Source organism: Ylistrum balloti, unplaced genomic scaffold (assembly GCF_031769215.1).
Source record: "Ylistrum balloti isolate Yb309-2 unplaced genomic scaffold, AGI_CSIRO_Ybal_v1 Utg370008, whole genome shotgun sequence".
Lineage (NCBI taxonomy): Eukaryota > Metazoa > Mollusca > Bivalvia > Pectinida > Pectinidae > Ylistrum > Ylistrum balloti.
Genome location: NW_026782082.1, coordinates 1,521,254 through 1,545,668, shown reverse-complemented (window position 1 = coordinate 1,545,668; position 24,415 = coordinate 1,521,254). Strand labels below are relative to the sequence as shown.

Genomic DNA, 24,415 nt, shown 5'->3' with positions numbered 1-24,415 from the left:
ATAAATCTTAAAAAATATCTTAAGTGACCAACGACCAAAGCCAAAAATACATAAATCTTAAATATATCTTAAGTGACCAACGGCCAAGGCGAAAAATCTAAGAGTCGTTTACATATATGAAGAGGCCTACGGCCAAGGCCAAAATACATAAATCGTAAACATATCTCAAATGACCAACGACCAAGGGGAAAAATATATAATTCGTAAACATAACTTCAGTGGCCAACGGCCAAGGCGAAAAATCTAGGAGTCGTAAACATATGCAAAATTAACACCAACTGCACTGGGGCACCGTAGTGAAATGACAATCGATCGCAACATCCGTATGTGTTTCGCTCAATGTGTGTCTTCTAAGCCTGATGATAGTACAACAAGCACAGCGAGCGGGCTTGGTCTACGGTAGAGTGACGGTCCATCTTACCACAAGAAAGCTTACGTTTAAATGTGACTCTTGTATGAAGCCGTTTTAATATGTGTGCTCTCCGTTAAACGACGGTGGGTTATGCAGCAGGTTTCAATGACCCAGTTCCAAACTGCTCAGTAATGACAACCTTGACTTCTAAATAGTCATATATTTCCATGTTTTAATTCCATGTCTTATATGTCCGACAGAAGGTCCTACCATATGGTCAGTGAAGTACTTCTATGAATATAGTGACCTACAGCATTTTAATTTATATGTACTTAACCACATTTTATTGGATTCAAAGCGATACGAGCTGAATGTAGACCTTAATTACTACTGAAACCTTCTCAGCAATGCAGACTTTTCACGTTGTGCTTCTCTGCGGAAAGCATGCACACTGTTTATTTACGTTGTGTCCTTTCTCCGTGAAAGGCGTGCATACACTTCTGTTCGGTAGTGTCCCTTCTCTGATGAAGTCGTGTATACTGTTCCATTCAGTAGTGTCTAGTCTCTGGGGAAAGCGTGTATAATGTTCCATTCAGTAGTGTTTCATTTCTGGGGAAAGCGTGCATACTGTTCCATTCAGTAGTGTCTCGTCTCTTGACAAAGCGTGCATACTGTTCCATTCAGCAGTGTCTAGTCTCTTGACAAAGTGTGCGTACTGTACCATTCAGCAGTGTCTAGTCTCTTGACAAAGTGTGCGTACTGTACCATTCAGTAGTGCCTCGTCTCTTGACAAAGCGTGCATACTGTTCCATTCAGCAGTGTCTAGTCTCTTGACAAAGTGTGCGTACTGTACCATTCAGTAGTGCCTCATCTTCGGGGAAAACGTGCATACTGTTCCATTCAGTAGTGTCTCGTCTCTGGGGAAAGCGTGCATACTGTTCCATTTAGTAGCGTCTAGTCTCTGGGGAAAGCGTGCATAATGTTCCATTCAGTAGTGTCTCGTCTCTGGGGAAAGCGTGCATACTGGTCCATTCAGTAGTGTCTCGTCTCTGAGGAAAGCGTGTATACTGTTCCATTCAGTAGTGTCTAGTCTCTGGGAAAAGCGTGCATACTGTTCCATTTAGTAGTGTCTCGTCTTCGGGGAAAGCGTGCATACTGTTCCATTCAGTAGTGTCTCGTCTCTGGGGAAAGCGTGCATACTGTTCCATTTAGTAGCGTCTAGTCTCTGGGGAAAGCGTGCATAATGTTCCATTCAGTAGTGTCTCGTCTCTGGGGAAAGCGTGCATACTGGTCCATTCAGTAGTGTCTCGTCTCTGTTGAAAGCGTGTATACTGTTCCATTCAGTAGTGTCTAGTCTCTGGGAAAAGCGTGCATACTGTTCCATTCAGTAGTGTCTCGTCTTCGGGGAAAGCGTGCATACTGTTCCATTCAGTAGTGTCTCGTCTCTGGGGAAAGCGTGCATAATGTTCCGTTCAGTAGTGTCTAGTCTCTGGGGAAAGCGTGCATAATGTTCCATTCAGTAGTGTCTAGTCTCTGGGGAAAGCGTGCATAATGTTCCATTCAGTAGTGTCTAGTCTCTGGGGAAAGCGTGTATACTGTTCCATTCAGTAGTGTCTAGTCTCTGGGGAAAGCGTGTATACTGTTCCATTCAGTAGTGTCTAGTCTCTGGGGAAAGCGTGTATACTGTTCCATTCAGTATGTCTCGTCTCTGGGGAAAGCGTGCATAATGTTCCGTTCAGTAGTGTCTAGTCTCTGGGGAAAGCGTGCATAATGTTCCATTCAGTAGTGTCTAGTCTCTGGGGAAAGCGTGCATAATGTTCCATTCAGTAGTGTCTAATCTCTGGGGAAAGCGTGTATACTGTTCCATTCAGTAGTGTCTAATCTCTGGGGAAAGCGTGTATACTGTTCCATTCAGTAGTGTCTAGTCTCTTGACAAAGCGTGCATACTGTTCCATTCAGTAGTGCCTCGTCTCTAGGGAAAGCGTGCATATTGTTCCATTCAGTAGTGTCTCGTCTATTGGGAAAGCTACAAACTGTTCTGTTATGTAGTCTCATCTCCTCTGAAGGCGTAAACATTGCAATTATATGGTGCCCCTTCCTTTCTGAAGAAGGCGTGGCCACCGTTCTATCAATACTCTCCTACTGAGTAAGTAAATGTAGTAACGGTGTAATATATGTCTTACATTTAGACGAGGGAAGAAAATAAAGACATGCGTCACTGAAGATTGCCACCAATATCTTTTGACAGTTAACATTTAACTTCATCCATCTTTAGTTGTAGTCTTTAACAAGAATATCAAAGCAATGTTAAATGTATACACATGAATATGTGTGTGAAATAAATATTAGACAAAATGTCATTGCTTGTGTCTTTTGAGACGGTCCCCGCCGCCGCACAGAAATAATCATATTGATTTTGCGATCAGGGGAGATGTTACATTAACGGCACAAACATCAGTTATGGAAGCCGTGAAGGATCGTTTGGATGTGATAAATTAACGACACAAACATCACCTACGGTAGCTGTGACAGATCATACGAATGCACTTATTAACACAAAAACACCTACTGTAGCCGCGAAGAATCATGCAAATGTATTATTAACAACGCAAAAGCACTTACGGTAGCCGCGAGGGATCATACAAATATATTATTAACAACACAAAACACCTACGGTATGAGCAAGGGATCATACAAACGTGTTATAAACGACCGAAAAAATCGCCTATGCTAGCCGCGAGGGATCATAGAAATGTATTATTAACTACAGAAAAATATCCTACGGTAGCCGAGAAAGATCCTGTAAAATACATCACTCGCAACACAAACACTACTTATTGAATCCTGAAGTTTTTTTTTAAATGCATGATAAGCATACAAATACCACCTACGGTAACCATGAAAAGACTCTGAGAATGTATTATCAATAACACAAAGGAAACCGCAAAGTAACGATGAAGGATCGTTCAAATGTGTTAACACAAACACCATCTACAGCAGCCGCGAGGGATCATACAAATTTATATTTAACGACACATATGCTATCTACGATGAACGCGAAATAACCGTCTGGATAAATCATTAAGAACACACCAGCTATGGTAGACAAGAAGGATAGTGAAATTGTAATAACGCCATTTTATTGTAGCCTTGAGGGATGATCAAAATGTATTATTGACAGAACAGACATCCTCTGGTAGCCGTGTAGTGTCGTACATCAATACATTACATACAGATAGATAGTAATCGCATATGTGTAAGTTTAAGGGCAATACTTTCACCTGCAATAGTCTAGTATGATCAGTAAAGATGGGATTTTAAGGACAAACACTCCTATAGTAGCCTTATAACACCGTACAACTGGGATTTCAAGGGTAATATCACCTACGGTGTCCTTTCGGAATCGTATAGATATAGCATAGATAACACAAATAGAAGCCATGGAGGTGTCACACAACCACACGAATCTGAACAAGAATATCTCTACCTCTCCTTATCATAATGAATTTTAAAAAACCAGGTCATATTAATGAAAGAATATAACATAGATATCATTCCATCGATGTATGTCTTAGTTTCATGCAAGCAGATCCGTTCGCATTGAATACAACAACATGCTAGTTTCTTTGTTATGTTATCTACATATACTGTTTAGAAAGCAATAAAGAATAAATCCAGTCCACAGTTTATACCCAAAATAACTGAGAATTAAAGACTGGACAGGCAATTACATCAGCTGCTTATCTCGATCTTTTCCTACAATGAAACCATCATGGACAGCTTTCCACCAAGTTATACGATAATCGTAATACTTTCAATTTCGCCATTGTGAATTTTCTGGATAGCAACACTCCCGCATCCAAAACTTCAACTGTTTACATGTCGCAGTTGTTTCGATATTCAGATGCCTATTCTCATTATCAATATTTTCGAGCAAGAGGTCGTCGACTGACGGACAAACTCGTATCATACGGTTTCAAATGATGCAGGTTGATGAAAATTATGGGAAATTTTATGGTCGCCATAGTGATCTTCTTGAGAAATATCCGAAAATTTCTTTGTGTGATATGAAGCTTGACGTGCGTGACGCTGGTTACTTTACCAGTTGGTAAATTGTTGTAAACCTTGTTATTATTTGAGAACGTGACATTACTTACTTGAATTGACCAAGGTTTACATGTGGATGAAGCAGAAGCTTTATCGCCCGAAACACCTGGTCTTATTCTCCTTATACTTTTAAGGATTTTCCGTGTAAATCTTTTCTTTTGTTAATATTTTGCCCTAGTTTGATTGAATTTGAGTGTTTGATCATGTTGACATGGTATTGTCTGGGGCTATTTAATTGTACTATTCAGTCTAAACCGTAAATGTAAAGGTTGTTTACATTCCTCATTAGAGAAGGCTATCTTCACACATTCCACACATTGATGGGATGATGGTCAAAGCTTTAGGCTTGGAATTTGATATTGAGATGACACCTAATGATAAAATATCAGTTTAATACGAAGTTAATTGCCAATTTCCGCAATAAACCGAAAAGTGCATTTGACTTTCGATGGGAAACCGTTAACAACGCGCGAAATGTTATATTTGAGGAAAACCCCATAAAAACAATAACAAAACATAAAAAAGTAGAAAAAAAGGAAAAAAAGACGTATCAACTATCACATTTCATTTTAAATGGATAAAAATACATGTTTTGCTATTTTTAATGATACTCATTAACTATAAAGTAGCATATATTTTAAACATCCTTCAAACGTTGATTTGCAACAGTGCTTCTTGTAAGGCAATGCCGAAGAACTCGATGAATGAATTTAATAAGCCATATGACAGTTTGGATGTCGGGTACACATGGCAGTTTGGATTAGATAAACACAACAGTTTGGGTAAGATCAAACTTGACAAATTGATATAGACTGCAGAAATATTATACAGTGACAAACCAAAGAATATATCATATAGTTTGTGAAAAAATCAGTTTACATATGATAAATAATAGAATATCGATCTTTACAACATATTTCTAAATATAATTTACATATATGTATCAGATTTGAATACGATATTATGTAATCACTAGCCAATACATTATACAATAAGTAAACATTATCGGGTACAACGTACCGGCATCGTGCAATTTCAAGAATTTTTAAAGAAAAAAATAACAAAGTCAATCAATACATGGGTTAAACCGCACAATAAACGCTTAGACACAACAACCAATAACAGGACATATGATTGTAAATATGGAATAAAGATGTAACTAAAACTACACAAAGTTGTTCAAGAGAACGAAATATCTACCAAAAACTTGCTTACAGATTGTGATAAATTTTCTACTGTTGCTGATAATTATATATATTTTTCACAGATGCGTTGTTTACCTTTGTTATTAACTTAACACAATAGAGTTCACGCTCTGTATCAACATTGGTATTTAGACAAACACTTTCTATGGTATTCCTGTTCTGTAAAGCAGGTAAATTTGGTGAGATTGAAATTTAAAAAACTTTCTTTAAGGAAGAAAATCAACATATTGCTCACTCATGAACATTAATCGCTAGTCATTATTTGAAAAGAAACTTGTTGTTTTCTTCAAATTTCATACTGTGTGATAAAGTTGACCGATATTTGTGATCATGCTATTCCGAAACGGATTATTCAGCGGTAATGGTACATTACCTTGGTTACATAAACATAAAATGATTGCTTGGTTACCAACAGAAACGATAGCTTGGTTACCTAAACCGATAGCTTGGTTACCTTAACATAAAATGATAGCTTGGTTACCTTAACATAAAACGATAGCTTGGTTACCTTAACATAAAACATTAGTTTGGACACCTAAACATAAAACGATAGCTTGGTTACCTTAACATAAAACGATAGCTTGGTTACCAACAGAAACGATAGCTTGGTTACCTTAACATAAAACGACAGCTTGATTATTTAACTATAAAACGATAGCTTGGTTACCTTAACATAAATCGATAGCTTGGTTACCTTAACATAAAACGATAGCTTGGTTACCTTAACATAAACCATTAGTTTGGACACCTAAACATAAAACGAAAGCTTGGTTACCTTAACATAAAATGATTGCTTGGTTACCAACAGAAACGATAGCTTGGTTACCTTAACATAAAACGATAGCTTGGTTACCTAAACATAAATCGATAGCTTGGTTACCTTAACATAAAACGAAAGCTTGGTTACCTTAACATAAAACGATAGCTTGGTTACCTAAACATAAATCGATAGCTTGGTTACCTTAACATAAAACGAAAGCTTGGTTACCAGGAGAAACGATAGCTTGGTTACCTTATCATTAAACGATAGCTTGGTAACCTTAACATAAAACGAAAGCTTGGTTACCTTAACATAAAATGATAGCTTGGTTACCAACAAAAACGATAGCTTGGTTACCTAAACATAAATCGATAGCTTGGTTACCTTAACATAAAACGAAAGCTTGGTTACCAGGAGAAACGATAGCTTGGTTACCTTATCATTAAACGATAGCTTGGTAACCTTAACATAAAACGAAAGCTTGGTTACCTTATCATTAAACGATAGCTTGGTTACCTTATCATTAAACGATAGCTTGGTAACCTTAACATAAAACGAAAGCTTGGTTACCTAAACATAAAACGATAGCTTGGTTACCTTAACATAAAACGATAGATTGGTTACCTTAACATAAAACGATAGCTTGGTTACCTTTACATAAAACGATAGCTGGGTTACCTTAACATAAAACGATAGCTTGATTACCTTAACATAAAACGATATCTTGGTTACCTTAACATAAAACGATAGCTGGGTTACCTTAACATAAAACGAAAGTTTGGTTACCAGGAGAAACGATAGCTTGGTTACCTTATCATTAAACGATAGCTTGGTAACCTTAACATAAAACGATAGTTTGGTTACCTTTACATAAAACATTAGTTTGGACACCTAAACATAAAACGATAGCTTGGTTACCTTAACATAAAACGATAGCTTGGTTACCAACAGAAACGATAGCTTGGTTACCTAAACATAAAACGATAGCTTGGTTATTTAACTATAAAACGATAGCTTCGTTTCCTAAACATATAACGATAGCTTGGTTATTTAACTATAAAACGAGAGCTTCGTTACCGACATAGTGAGTCTGGTTACCTTACTTAACCTTGACTGTGCCTGGATTTGAGATATCATCTACAGCTTACTTGTTAACAAAAACAGATAAAGATATGAGGAATGACCGTACCAATGATCTTTATGAAGTTGGAACAAGTCCAAATAACAAGCATAAATGTTATTGTTTGACACGTTGACCTACTAGGACTCGTGTAAAGATAATTACTGAGATTTGAGACAAAAGCGTTCCGTTTTCACAAATATGTACTGTATGTTTGGTAATATTCCGGGCAGACTTAATTTCATTATATTCGCGGTCTTTAAAGATGGCGCGAAATTAGCTCACTAGTAAATGTTCAACTGAGAACTAAATTCTCAGATAATCCGCATTGTTAGTCGACACCGACGTAAAGACACGTTCTCCTGTTTACAGGTAAAAGTGAAGTATCGCGATACCTTATTTTCATGAACCGCAACTACCAGAACGCGAAATAATGTCCCCGCGAAATCAAACAAGTCTACAGCATATCCCAATAAAAAATGTTTATATACTTTGTAAAACTGTAATGGATAACAGTTTAACACCCTAACTTCATCGAGCACGCACTCCATTGTGACTAGGTAGCTCTCCTAGACGTTAGAGTAGCCATCGAATGCTGGATACTAGCGCCCTCTAGCTACAGGCGAGCCGGAAGTCTATACGGAAATATGTAACAATACGTACAATATCAGCGACCAGAAATTCTAGAAAGGAATAACACTATTATGAGTTATAGCTAGACTAAACATCGATTTATCTAAATTGTTATCTCGACGCTAAATATTTGCAGAAGTTTATGATATATTTTGTTCACCAGACTAAAGATAGGCATCGAATTATCATATATTTTGTTCACCAGACTAAACAATGGCAGTGATTTATTATAGTTTTTGTTCACCAGACTAAACAATGGCATCGAATTATCATATATTTTGTTCACCAGACTAAACAATGACAGTGATTTATTATAGTTTTTGTTCATCAGACTAAACAATGACAGTGATTTATTAGTTTTTGTTCATCAGACTAAACAATGACATCGAATTATTATATATTTTGTTCACCAGACTAAACAATGACAGTGATTTATTATATATTTTGTTCACCAGACTAAACAATTGCACTGATGTGTTTTATTGTAGATTTTGATCAGCTGACTAAATAAAGGTGTGATTTATTATATATTTTGATCAGCTGACTAAATAAAGGTGTGATTTATTATATATTTTGATCAGCTGACTAAATAAAGGTGTGATTTATTATATATTTTGATCACCAGACTAAACAAAGGTTGTGATTTATAGATTTTGATCACTTCACTTATTGTTTTATATATTTTGATCACTGGTGTGATTATTATATATTTTGTTCACTTGTAGTTTTTGATCACCTGACTTCACAATCGTGTGATTTATTATATATTTTGATCACCTGACTTCACAATCGTGTGATTTATTATATATTTTGATCACCTGACTTCACAATCGTGTGATTTATTATATATTTTGATCACCTGACTTCACAATCGTGTGATTTATCATATATTTTGTTCACCAGACTAAATAATGGCAATGGTGTGATTAATTATAGATTTTGATCAGCTGACTAAATAAAGGTGTGATTAATTATAGATTTTGATCAGCTGACTAAATAAAGGTGTGATTAATTATAGATTTTGATTAACTGACTAAATAAAGGTGTGATTAATTATAGATTTTGATCAACTGACTAAATAAAGGTGTGATTAATTATAGATTTTGATCAGCTGACTAAATAAAGGTGTGATTAATTATAGATTTTGATTAACTGACTAAATGAAGGTGTGATTAATTATAGATTTTGATTAACTGACTAAATAAAGGTGTGATTAATTATAGATTTTGATCAGCTGACTAAATAAAGGTGTGATTAATTATAGATTTTGATTAACTGACTAAATAAAGGTGTGATTAATTATAGATTTTGATCAACTGACTAAATAAAGGTGTAATTAATTATAGATTTTGATTAACTGACTAAATAAAGGTGTGATTAATTATAGATTTTGATCAGCTGACTAAATAAAGGTGTGATTAATTATAGATTTTGATCAGCTGACTAAATAAAGGTGTGATTAATTATAGATTTTGATCACCTGACTTCACAATCGTGTGATTAATTATAGATTTTGATTAACAGACTAAATACAGGTGTGATTAATTATAGATTTTGATCAGCTGACTAAATAAAGGTGTGATTAATTATAGATTTTGATCAGCTGACTAAATAAAGGTGTGATTAATTATAGATTTTGATCAGCTGACTAAATAAAGGTGTGATTAATTATAGGTTTTGATCAGCTGACTAAATAAAGGTGTGATTAATTATAGATTTTGATCAGCTGACTAAATAAAGGTGTGATTAATTATAGATTTTGATCACCAGACTAAACAAAGGTTGTGATTTATAGATTTTGATCACTTCACTTAACACTGGTGTGATTTATTGTAGTTTATGATCACCTGACTTCACAATCGTGTGATTTATTATATATTTTGATCACCTGACTTCACAATCGTGTGATTTATCATATATTTTGTTCACCAGACTAAATAATGGCAATGGTGTGATTAATTATAGATTTTGATCAACTGACTAAATAAAGGTGTGATTAATTATAGATTTTGATTAACTGACTAAATAAAGGTGTGATTAATTATAGATTTTGATTAACTGACTAAATAAAGGTGTGATTAATTATAGATTTTGATCAACTGACTAAATAAAGGTGTGATTAATTATAGATTTTGATCAACTGACTAAATAAAGGTGTGATTAATTATAGATTTTGATTAACTGACTAAATAAAGGTGTGATTAATTATAGATTTTGATTAACTGACTAAATAAAGGTGTGATTAATTATAGATTTTGATCAGTTGACTAAATAAAGGTGTGATTAATTATAGATTTTGATTAACTGACTAAATAACGGTGTGATTAATTATAGATTTTGATCAACTGACTAAATAAAGGTGTGATTAATTATAGATTTTGATCAGCTGACTAAATAAAGGTGTGATTAATTATAGATTTTGATCAGCTGACTAAATAAAGGTGTGATTAATTATAGATTTTGATTAACTGACTAAATAAAGGTGTGATTAATTATAGATTTTGATCAGCTGACTAAATAAAGGTGTGATTAATTATAGGTTTTGATCAGCTGACTAAATAAAGGTGTGATTAATTATAGATTTTGATCACCTGACTTCACAATCGTGTGATTAATTATAGATTTTGATCAGCTGACTAAATAAAGGTGTAATTAATTATATATTTTGATCACCAGACTAAACAAAGGTTGTGATTTATAGATTTTGATCACTTCACTTAACACTGGTGTGATTTATTGTAGTTTATGATCACCTGACTTCACAATCGTGTGATTTATTATATATTTTGATCACCTGACTTCACAATCGTGTGATTTATTATATATTTTGATCACCAGACTAAATAATGGCAATGGTGTGATTTATTATAGATTTTGATCACTGACTAAATAAAGGTGTGATTAATTATAGATTTTGATCAACTGACTAAATAAAGGTGTGATTAATTATAGATTTTGATTAACTGACTAAATAAAGGTGTGATTAATTATAGATTTTGATCAGCTGACTAAATAAAGGTGTGATTAATTATAGATTTTGATCAACTGACTAAATAAAGGTGTGATTAATTATAGATTCTGATTAACTGACTAAATAAAGGTGTGATTAATTATAGATTTTGATCAGCTGACTAAATAAAGGTGTGATTAATTATAGATTTTGATTAACTGACTAAATAAAGGTGTGATTAATTATAGATTTTGATCGACAGACTAAATAAAGGTGTGATTTATTGCAGATTTTGGCTACCAGACTAAACAAAGGCTTTGATTTATTATAGATTTTGATCACCAGACTAAATAAAGGTTGTAATTGATTAGATTTCGGTCCCCTGATTAAACATTGGCAATGGCTTTTTACAGATTTGGTCAGCAACGTAAAGGCGATGATTGCTTTGAAAAAAAACCACAAGAACTATGAACTAACACTGAACATAGTAAAACGATTTTAACATTTTACATTTTTTAACAATTTAAAATTCAAATATTCAGACTAAACATGGATAGTGACTTAGTAACCATGTTTTAGTTTCCTAACTGAAATATTATGTGTGCACGATATCATCTATGTACATGTTGCATGATCACAGTTATCGGTCAATTTCTTACAAGAAATCAAAATATACAAATAAAAAAAAATTGAGAATAATTTGAAATCTGAACTAGTCCTAATCCACGCTGTGCTATAACTTTAAATTTGATATAGCCTTTATCCGAATTGAGGTATGAATTCAATCCAATATCATTTTTATTCAATCAAATGGTGATGTAAATTAAACAAAAGTAATTCAGTATCGCAAATCATCACATTTTAAAATACAGATTTATTTTTTTCATATTAAAAAATGACTTACCATATCAGGCGAAGGCTTTCATCATGCTTGGCAGAACAGGAATTTCCTACAATTTCTATCTACAGAACATGGTGTTCTAGGTATAAGATAACCCATCGAACATGTCACTTTAATTCTCATTATCACTTTTCTTAGTATTGTTCACTTTACAACTGGTAAACAAACCATTGTATTGTTTAATATTAGATGTCTGAATTATAGTCAGTAGTCCAAGAAGGTTGTGTATACATAACAATATTATAATTATAACTATATGAATTATCATAGATATGAATAAAGAAATTATAAGTATTGTTATTTGTAATAGAATAACTGAATATATAGTCATGAAAAAATGAAAATAAATATAACCATATTTGATCTCAACACTACGTCCTTAACCTGGTTAACAACGTCACCTGTATATGTTGTTATGGTTTGATATTATTTATAGTTCCCTCACGCATGACCTAGATCATATATATATTTTACAACATATATTCTAATCTACAATACTTATGGGTAGCAGTGCATTTATCAATACATATATAGTATATAGTTAAATTTATAGACTAACAATACTAATCTACTAATTAGGAATTTCAATGTAAATACATATTATTATTATTGTTTTAATGGTAGCTAACAACAGCAATGGCGTAATATCTATGGAGGGTGAATTTGGGTTCTAACTAAAGGAGAGTCGCGGGGAAGCGATAAACAAAAACAAACAAAACACAAACAAATAAGGAAGAAACAGGTAAAACAACACTCTACCTATCCTAATCAGGAGCTATGGGTGTTTACCCAGCTATCACAACGTCATACAGCGCGCATCCTCACAAACGGTTACTTCACATGGGACACTCAATGATTTTAAAGCTGTTGTAATGATGATATTCGACGCGTAAAACACCAAAACAATCTCGCTGTCTGGAAGCGGTGCAGAAATAGTTCTTCATTAAAAAGCTGGTGTAGGAACTAGTTTTGCAGTTATTAAAGCGTAGTTTTTTTTGTTTTTATTCTTCGTTTCCTTCTTTTTCACTTTGACATTTGCTAAGAATATATTCCATTATTTGTAAGACAGTTCAACTGACCCTATTTTCTGTGTAAGGGTAAATGACCAGTTAAGTATATATGCCAAGCCATTATAGGTAATGTATAGTATTAATGAATATTGATTTCGCTCTGGATGATTGACAGGAAAGTGCACGTTACATTGTAACACTGGATAATTCTTATCACAAACACATTAAATTGTCTCTGCAAACAAAAACAGACATAAGTGTATGGGTAAGGTAGCATATATACTTATAGGTGCTACCCGAACACAAATCACAAGTTTAAAGTGGAATGTAGCGTAAAACTCCTAATTCCGTGTGATATAGTATCGTAGTGGAATACTGTATAAAATTAATACGCCAATGTAGTATATAACATTTCTACACCAAGCAGCGAGTTTTTGGACTATGTCAAAATTAACATGACTCGATTCAGAAGCATCGAAACCAGGCAATACCAACGTGCCAATAAAATACGGAGTAGTACCCATGTGAAGCGATTCTGTCGCGTATGTAAATCGACTGACGGTGAAAAAAAATTGTAACGAGAAAATGTCCATGTAAACAAAGACTGCTGAAAGTGCAAAAGCAAAGCAAGCACCTGTCAACACATATCATATGGACTTTGAACACAACACAAATCCTGATTGCCTAAGTTCGTGAGGTTGCGGGTAGTATACGTATTTTCACTCGACATTGTAAAATGTGGTTTAAATATATATAAAAGTTATGACGATTTGTGGAGAAAAATATCGAAAAACTACAGACGAAACACGCTGAATTTAAGATGAATGTTAACTTACCTTCTATTGGAGCGAATGTAATAGCAAGACATACATCGAGCATTATCTACATGGCCACTAGTTATAAACCACGCCAACATCACGAAACCACGCCCATAAGCACGCCTACCTAACACGACCACGCCCATGGCCACGCCCACATCAATACAAGTATGTCTTTCCATACTTGTTACAATGACCAGAAATGAATAAGTACAAACTTTGCCGAAATTTAAAAGAAGATATCTTTTTATATATATACATATATTTTAGAAATTAATCAATTTTTTATGATATTATCATTGGATGAAAAAAATTAAGAATATTAAAATGATATTAATATATAATTGTAAATGAGAAAAAACAAGCAATAAGGTTGATATTATTGGCAAATTAATAGACTTCAAATGAAATAAAAACAAATAAATAATAACAAATGTTTAACAAACTGAAAGAAAACATACCGAGATGAAGAGCTTCGTGATTACGTTAAGGGATAAAAAGTCGATCATGGAGTAAGCAATGGGATGTTTTCACTGAGAGAGTTAAAATATGCAATTAAAGCCATAAACTGGAAATACGAGTTCAAGCAAACACTGTATTTGAACTGATTTAGAAAACACAGACAGAAGCCAACACAATTTCCAAAATTGCAATATTATACAAAAACTCAGTACGTTTGCATCGGTTTAAGCAATGGCGCTAAAAGCTCATGGAACGATTATATACAAGTACAGATTATACTACATTAAGCTTAACGCTAGCACAACATACGTAATATAATCACGTGATCAATGTACGCATACTCATTAAGATTCATGACCTGATTCAGCCAATACGGAACATTGAAATAATTATCTGGACTTCAAATAGGACGTGTAGATCAATACCTAGAGTGAAAATTCTAGAACACAGCATCCGAAAGGGTGGTTTATTAATTTGATATAAGCCAAGGTCTGGTGGAACAATAGAGACACAATGATAGAATAAAGACTTTTGTAATAGATCAACGGGTTTTCTTTATATCTCCAATAAGGAAAATTCAATTACGGCTTCTAAAAATACCATTACTCTCAATATCTCTTCATAACAATAATAGTCACATCAAAATAATATTCCAATAATGGTTTACCCACTAATTATGTTCCTGAAAGCGGCAACCGAAATACGATATCCGCCTTATAATGATAATCCAAACGAAACCACAAATAGTACCTACAGTCCATATAGTGATTCTCCATAAATACACAAAATCTAAATTAATGAACAATGAAATGATCTGTTGCTATGTCAATTATGGAAAAGCCTGACCTTGCTCTGTAGCACTATAACCTACTAACAGCCAAACATATATTGAACAATTACAATTTCTACTTTATCGTAAGAATGGATTAGTTTTAAAGACATTCTGTCACCGTCTCATCTATCGTCACAAACTGTTATTTCAAGGAAACTTTACAAAAACAACTTGTCCTGACATCTTGTCTTATGACACAAATTATTGCAAATGATATGCTACGAACCTAACTCCGCTAGCCTACACAAAACTATTTCAAGGAAATACTATATAAACCTAATGCAACCTGCCCTATTGTACAACACAAACTGTTTTAAGGATATGCTATACAAACCTAACTCAACCCGCCCGATTGTCTTACATTACAAAATATTTCAAGGCAATGTTTTACAAACTTAACCCCACCAACCTATTGCCTAACGCCACAAAATGTTTCAAGGCAATGTTTTACAAACTTAACCCCACAAACCTATTGCCTTACATCACAAAATGTTTCAAGGAAATGCTATACAAATCTAACTCAACCTGCCCAATTGCCTTACGTCACAAACTGTTTCATGGAAATGCTTTACAAAACCAACCCCACAAGCCCTATTGCCTGTCCCACGTCAGTTGAAAAAACAACTATGCCCGTCGCCTTGTCTTGTGACAAAAGCCTTAACTGTGAGAGTCATGAAACCTATTCTGTCCGTGCTGATATCTTACGTCACAAATTTTAGTACAAGTATTACAAAACAAACCATATCCATCCTACATTCAGATAAATGAAAACTACCCTCATCTTGTTAAAGATCCGTAGCATCTACTTCCTTATACCATACACAAGTACTCAACCACTATGACAAGAACGAATAAGAGCAAACAAAATATGTAGCATTTTCAAGTGACAAAACCACAGTCCGCCATTACACGTAAAAGAAGAGTAAAAGAGTTATACTATTAAAATATCACATTTGACATACGATTTATTTAAATAATTGCTGTATTGGCTAGTGTTACATTCGATATTCAAGGCGAACGACCTAACACAACGCAAGGGTATCAGAGTTCAGGTCACTGTTTACAGAGAATATATCTTCGTTAACTTTTAACATATTTATCCTTAATCATACTGCTTACGGAGGGATTATCACGGCTATTAATCAACATACATTACTTTCCATTTCATATTTCCATTATGAAATTAGATATGAATAATGCAAAACTATATTTACCGGAGTCGGCTACTAAATCCAAAACAATAGTAGAGTTTGAAATTAATTTAGATAATTATTGAAAAATTCGGGATATAAAATTTAATTACTTAGTCAGTTATAAATCAGTCACCGGAGGTATAACCTAATATACTATGTATTTTATACGGTATACCAGTAATGGTATGGATGTAGAGGCAATTAAATGCCTGCGTCCATATCATATCCTATTGTATCTTATTGTATATTCAACGATGTTGATAGCCCGTCGTTAAATAATTAATGACACACAACAATAAAAGCGGTTTTTTATTGTTTCTCTTGTTAATATTTTGCCTTTTATTTCATAGAATTTGAGTTAGAATAAATGAAGATTTATTACTGACATGACGGTACTTCTTTATTGTATTTATATTCTTTCAAACATGAATATAAGTATTCAAAGTTCTTTTCCTTCCAAAGAATCGTGAAAGAAAACAATCGTTAAAGTTCATTATTGACAAGAACACAAATACCCATTAAAAAAACCCAACTAAAGATGGAAAGGAAAGTGAACCATATTATAATAAAATATTCTTTTATGGAATATCAGGACTTGACAAAATATTCAGCTGAAATTCTTTCACTTTACAAACGTTTTCTTACACCTACCTGATGTTCTTGAAAAGGAGCGATAAAATCAAAGTCGTTAAGATTCATTTTTAACCATTATCATAATAAACTAATTACACAACAAATGGTTTGTGTGCTCAAGTAATTGTCACGAATGCCTATCTCATCTAATAAACATTGAAACAGAAATGTTTTGAAAAAGATATCAGATTGGTGAAAACGGGGTGATGTGATGTAAAGATATGTCTCTTTAATGAATTCTAGATCACTGAAAATTTGTTATAGACACGAAAGCACATCATATAATAAAATGACGTGAAATAGCATTCTCTACATTTCAATAAATCACACATACAATACACTATATGACTTACAATCTACAATGTAGAGCTAGATTTCAGTAGGGTTCACTATACAAATAAACTATTCAACTGCCACTCCGTAAGACATTACTAAACACTTACTGGTATGATGTTTACTAGGTAATAACCTATTAAGCTAGTTCCTTATGTAATATTCTATGCTATTCTTGTTACTGAAGTTAAAAATTGCATTAAACTTAGCCTAGACAATAATTGTTCAATATCACTGATCAATCAATGACTAAGAGACCATAAAGAGATCGATATTTAGAGTCACTCATCCATATCGATTGTGTACTGAATGAAATGGAGGACCCAGCGAAGAATTTGACACCGATTTACACTTTATGATCATTTTATTATTATTATTTTCTATTAACAGATCCATTATAAACTGTAATTGTTAGAATCATCATTGAACCTTAACAAATGAGATATTATGAAAGGCATGAAATGAATATGTTGTATAAATACTTAAGTTGTTGGACCTACATTGTTGAGATCGACAACACTGGTATAGAAACGACATCTAGATTATATCCAGATATCTGCCGTTATAAAGAGTATCCCTATGTAAGCCAAATGGATGTTAGTAGCTAGGCCTAATTCACTTGCATTCACTTGCAAAACGTGACCATCAGTTGTAGAACTATAGTACGGAGGACTGTCCTTAAAAGAGCAGTAAAACGTCACATATTTGCTGCATTCCAGAATTCTGGAACACGGTAGTGACGAAGGGTGATGATAAGCTGACCAACACATCACGCCCTTGATGGATGACGAGGGATAGAAGAGAAGAAACTGCTCTCCTGTGTTGACTTCAGTACTTTGTTAGGTTAATGGGAATCTTAGGGTAAAACGTGTGTTAATCTTGAGCAGATGACGTCACTTTTGATATTTTGATTTCCAATCACGTGACGAAATCTAGAGATATTTATGCGAATATCATGAAGAGATACTGCCATTTCGGATATCTATGAAATCATGGAAAAGTGATGTAACTCACGAGGTCTATCTAAGTAAATTCCAGAAAGATGATGTCGTTCACAAGATCTACCTGAGTAAATCCCCGAAAAGTGATGTAACTCACGAGGTCTATCCGAGTAAATCCCCCAATAATGATGTCGTTCACTAAGATCTACCTGCGTAAATCCCTGAAAGATGACATCACGATATAGAAATCTTGGAGTACATTTGACCAATGACATCACTTGAGAAACATATGAAAGAAACGGCAAGTTTACAATTTATATAGGAATTAAATGATACGAAATATTTAGAATACCAGAGATGGAAATACGAGGAAAAGTAGAATTAATAACGAAAACGATATATATAGCGGCCTTAAAACAGACAGTAAGACATGCCAATTTGGTCTTTCAAGAGCACGTCGTCAGGTCATTATTGACCATTTGTGAAATTAGTCAATCCACAACTACCTTGTAAGCGGTACCTGTGACTGTCAGTATCTGCTATCATAACACTACAAACACCAGTCGTTTGATTAAGCCCTCGATCGCATCCCATTTTCAACAGCAATTCTAATCATTTGATCCCATCGTAACATTGAAATAATGGATTGTCAGCCATTATCAGTACATGGACAAGAAAAAGGTGCCAGGACTATCGTCAAACCGATGGTACAGTAGTCAGGACCGTTGTCATCGATCAAAGTCAGTTCCTGTTCAAATTAAATTACTCGCGAAGCAGTCAAACCCACAGGGCAATCGGAAGTCCCTCGGTGTGTTTGGTATATTTATAGGCCATGATCAACACAAGATAGCAAACATGACCGAACAACGGAATTGTACTTGATGCAAACACTAGCCAACATTTAGGGTTAGAGACGTAGTAATTACGCTGATGTATGCCTGTTCGTGCGAGTTGTTTGAACATTAGGAAAGTTACTAAACGCTTTCAAACTTAATTTTACATATTTCTGTGAATGACATTTTTGAAAAAAAAAGCGAAAAATATTAACATAAGAGCATTAAGTCATTATTACTAAGGCGTATAGTGAAGAGAATTACTTCCTGGTCAACCATGTACTATGCATTTAGGATAATATGCAAACGATTAAAGTCCTGGTCAACCATGTACTATGCATTTAGGATAATATGCAAACGATTAAAGTCCTGGTCAACCATGTACTATGTATTTAGGATAATATGCAAACGATTAAAGTATTATTTTGTGTTTTGCTCTCACTCCTGATATCGTGTATAAGACAAAAATGTCAATTTCAAATAATATTCTGACGTGAAATACTGAGGTGAAGCGTTTTCCTGGAAATTGTTATATAAAAGCAATATAATTTAACCTTCGTGTGCATGTTGGTCCGATATATATACTCATGGAAGGTAACACTACAAACTGGTACTAAAACTGCTTCATCTTTGATATATATAAATTTCCCCATGTATACGGTGATAAATCAATCAGCGGACAGCTGATATATCAAATAAAAATTCAAAAATAAAAATAAAAAAATATATAAAAAATAAAAAGAATCAAATAAACAAAATTGTATACGAGGATTCATTTATTTAACGGTTGTGGGAGAAAGATTTGATTTGATAGAATTGGTCTTTTCTACACCAAGTACTCGTTATTCTAACATCGTCTAGATTTTAGTACATTAAGTTAAATTGTCATATGATTGTTTTAATGCGCTTTTTCAATGCTACCAAAATAAAGCAAAATTTTATAACAAGCTTGCTTTTTCTTTATCATAATACGTCTTAGTATTTGAATGTTTTATTTAAAAAGTCCATTCAATATTAAACTGATTTTGTGACATTAACTGTCATAGTACATTTAGTAAACTATCGGTTGGTTGTTTTAGTCTGCTGATTATCAAAAGATACGATCAACTTCATTTTATAACAACACTATAAACAAATCCGTTATGCAAACAGTAGCAGAATTTCTAAATTCATAAAAAGCATATTTCATAATGTCAAATTAGTATCATTTATTATGATTTTTAGTTCAGAACAAATCTGTTGTTGATACTTAAATTACACAATTATCAAGTATAATGCATCGTTTGAAATCACATGGTTTCTAGTATAAAACACTGTTAATAAGCCATGACAACATAAGGGCTTTAGTAAACATCATCGCTAGGGACATGAAAGACGTACAATAACCAATAAAAAGGGGACACAACTGATAGGCGATCTGGACTTAATAGGCGGAATATGTCATTTATTGACTTGTTTGTACCTCCATGCCAATTTGTCCATCATCGACATATTCTATTACAATCCAAACTAACTGAAAACTTTAAACATTGACGTAAGTGGGCTTCTAACTACCGGAATAGAAATGATAATCAATTTATTGAGATTGATAAGAATATAATCTCCTTGTCTAAGGAATATTGATGCATATACATGTAATTATTCGCGAAACATATGTTAATGTATGTAACCTGCGATGACACATCATGCATATTCATATATTTACATATCTATATATACATAATAAAACTGGTAAGCCTGAAATACTATTTTTCACTGTGGAAACAAACGAAAACATATTCATATAAGATATCAACAAATTGTGATAGGCGTTGAAAAAGAAACATGAAAATCAATTTTCTTTTTCATTTTATTTCTTAAAAGAAGAAATGCTTATAAGAAGAAGTTTTTTTAACTTCGTATTATTGGGTTGGCTTCACAAAAACTTTAAAAATCATTTTTTTTTAAGAAAAGGAGGTGCACCCGTATTTTACTGGTTGTAAAGATGGTGTAGAGGAAAAGACTTAACAAAAGACCGGAATTTGAAATGCGCTTTTAAAATAGAACTTGGAGATTGACACCAGCTGATGTCCAATATTGAATGCGACAACACCATACATATTTGTTCTCTGCTCAGTCGCCTTCTAGGTTTCAACAATTTAGGTCTTTCCCGTCACTAATGAGCCTAAGAAAGACAAAACAGCTCTATATATACAGTTAATACATTCTAATTTTAACTGAAAGGTGCTAATTACCTTGTGTGTCTTTTGTACAATTCTTCTAGGAGAAGAAGTCGGCGATATTTGACGACGAGAAGGGAATCAAGAAAACAGATATACACACTCGAGACTACAGAAGGTAGCGAGTACTTACCAAAATAAGTTAAATCTAAGCCGAGTTTGTGTGCGTTTTGGTTTTGGTTTGTTTTTTGGATAAAAAGTTTGTAAAGATGCGAAAAGGTAAATACATTCTTAGCCAGTGCCAATATACTTCTTGTATAAAGTAGACAGCCTGCGAAATACCCTAGAATATCAGTAAAACATACAAATTTATCTCAGATAATTCATATTTAAACAAATATGTAAATATGAATTATGCATAAAACCCCTTCATACAGGTGTTTCGTCCTTTTAGGAATGTTTTCAGTGTGTTACAGCTTATAGACGTATGTAATATGGATATTATAAGCAAAAATCAGCACATTCAACCAGGGTTCTGTTTTCATACAAAGAGAATAAAAGAAAAAAACTTGTAACTTTGACTAGAAATGCTATAAACGGAACATTACAAGAAAATGAAGATGGATGTTATACCGTTTTCAAGAATAACCAACACCAGTGATGTCCCTGCTTAAACTTAAATTTCATTTTTGGTCAACATTTTCGTTTTTGTAAAATTTCACTATTACGCCTACATCAATACCATGGTCAAGGGACACTCAGATAGGTCGCAATAGCCGTTTAAATCAATATTCCAAAGAAATCACTTTGCACGATACAGAAAATCAGAATAAAACCATTTTAGAAAGTATTAAATTGATTTAAGAAGAGATTGTCTAGAAAGAATAGATTTGATACAGATTGTCAAAACAGCCCCAAGCCAGTAAGTAACGTAGATTATTTTTTGTTAAGAAAGTTGATATTACTCTATAACAGGGATATATATAGCTCACAATGATTCCCCAATCAATCGCACCGTCGGATATAAGAATCTTCATTCCCAAGGTAGATACAACTCAATACAACGAGAAACATATAGATTTGTTCTTGTCAAAAACCAATTACATTGTCAACATTTGGCTTCAATTCCCAGAATAAAAGAGTGAAATACAAGGAGTGTTTAGCTTCGGGTAAGGAGTATCGTCAGAACTATATACAGGTTGGCAGAAGTTTACATACACAATCCCCCAATAACATGTCGAAAGTAGTTTCAATACAAACGTTCAGCACACAAAGGGTTTATCCATAAATGAAGAAATATTGGACGAGGAAAAATGTTGAAACAATAGAAACACAAAAGATTTAAATACAAACACACGATAGACAAGCCTAATTGTATCTTTGGTGTAGCATCTTGCACATCTTTCTATATCTTACATACATTTTCACATTTTCCAGTGATTTTAGGGGAAAACAGCGTGAAACCAAACCAACAATTTTAAGTTTAGAACATGGGTCAAACAATTTCAAGAATTTCAAATATTTTTCGTTACAGAGAATTCAACGACACCTTGATACTAGAAGCTTAACGATAGGATATTTTAGGCAAGTGTTTTACATGTTTAATGACGTTTCAAAATTAGCCTAAATGGATATTATCTTAGTTCAGTCTTTCAAACTGTTAATACGTTATAGTTTGATCAAATTTTAGCAAATTATCTACAGAAAAGAATTTATGTAAATGACAGCTACTGACATCTTTGCGATGCCAGAAAGAGAGGATCTACCCCTAAACATTGTATACATGGGTGACAACAGTGGGCATTACCGGAGACGTAAGAAAAGCTACTTCCAAGGAAGACTAATATATGTTAAAACTGAATAGTAAAGCTCATTGTTGTTAAGACTGAAACGATAGAACATATATATTACCTTTGCTGAAGATGAAGAGTAAGGTTCGTCAAAGAGTGCCCAAATCTTTGGCTGGATCCGTTGCCAACAATTGAGTTCACCAGCTCGATATTCTTCTTCCCATCCGAACTTCTTCATTATATCTTCTTCTGTAGGCTTATCCGTATCGAGATCGAGTCTGTCCAATATCCCTAACACATCTTGTGTGTCTCTATGTGAAGTATATGTCATCCAGCAACATGGCTCCACCTGATTCGAATCCAGACCCCAGAATTCCAACTCTTCCTCAAACAGGGGACCACATACGTCGGTAGGGTAATGTAGCTTCCCAGACCGATAGTAGTTCAGAATTTGAGCAAACACCCCTGGATGTCTGTCAAAGAAATATTCGTTCAACACAGGGTCGTAATTTGCCAATGCCTCAGTCAATCTGGACAGACGTGTGGCCGGAATTTTCTTAAGTGTTGCCTTGTACGTTTCGTGCCGTATACCACCGACATTGAGAATAACGCGGTTGTCCGCATCAAGTGTGTTCATCGTCATTTTCAATTTTTTAAAGAATTAAAATCTCCAGTTAAATTTGCCAAAGTTTCTTTTTTTACATTAAACTCACTATACACATAAATATCCTTTAGTATCACCGAAAGGAATCATCAAGTTCATATTGGTTCTTTAACTGTATCACAGAACTATGCATTTATCTAGAACGTCCATGCGCTTTTAAGTATAGGGAAACCGGAAGTGATGATCGCACCCAGGAAGCCTTAATATCATACTGACACATTTGTGTTGCTATCACAGAGGTGTGTACTCATCCGCAAAAAAAAGCCACGGAACACTGGCTGCTTCTTTCTTTCGTTTTCCCATTGTGGTTGTGTAACTCCATACGTTTTTCTTAGTTAAAGCATGACCTGGAAAAAATCCAAACAAAATTTCATTAGAGTGAAATCAAGAAAATAATTTAAGATTAATGCATTTTAAATAAATTGTTTTATACCAAGAAAAATGAAATACTGCTTTCATCACTTTAACAAAAAAAAAAACAGTTTTCCGAGAAAATCCGTTGTAGACTTTGATTAAGATAACAGAAGATACACCCATAAAAAGGCACACCAATATAAGCAAAAAATCTCAACAACATATATATTCAAATAATATCAAAGTGTATCACTATGATTGGCAGTAATCACATCCGCAGTAGATATACATCCATACCAAATATCTAGGCTGCACATACGAGTGTAGTGCAGGTCCATCTAGTCACTACAGAAAGTTACCAGCAA

At 33.8% G+C, this 24,415-nt stretch overlaps 1 protein-coding gene across 1 annotated transcript in view; it reads right to left on the bottom strand.

Annotated features, from left to right (window-relative positions):
- LOC132548345 (potassium voltage-gated channel protein Shaw-like) overlaps window positions 1-23,675 on the bottom strand; it is a 46,583-nt gene extending 22,908 nt beyond the window's left edge. The window contains exons 1-2 of the mRNA XM_060212201.1: window positions 23,154-23,675; window positions 13,875-13,877 (exon numbers count right to left, since the gene is read on the bottom strand). Coding sequence (XP_060068184.1) covers window positions 13,875-13,877; window positions 23,154-23,675 — 525 coding nt within the window. The remainder of the gene's footprint in view (window positions 1-13,874; window positions 13,878-23,153) is intronic.
- Between the last annotated feature and the right edge of the window lie 740 nt (window positions 23,676-24,415).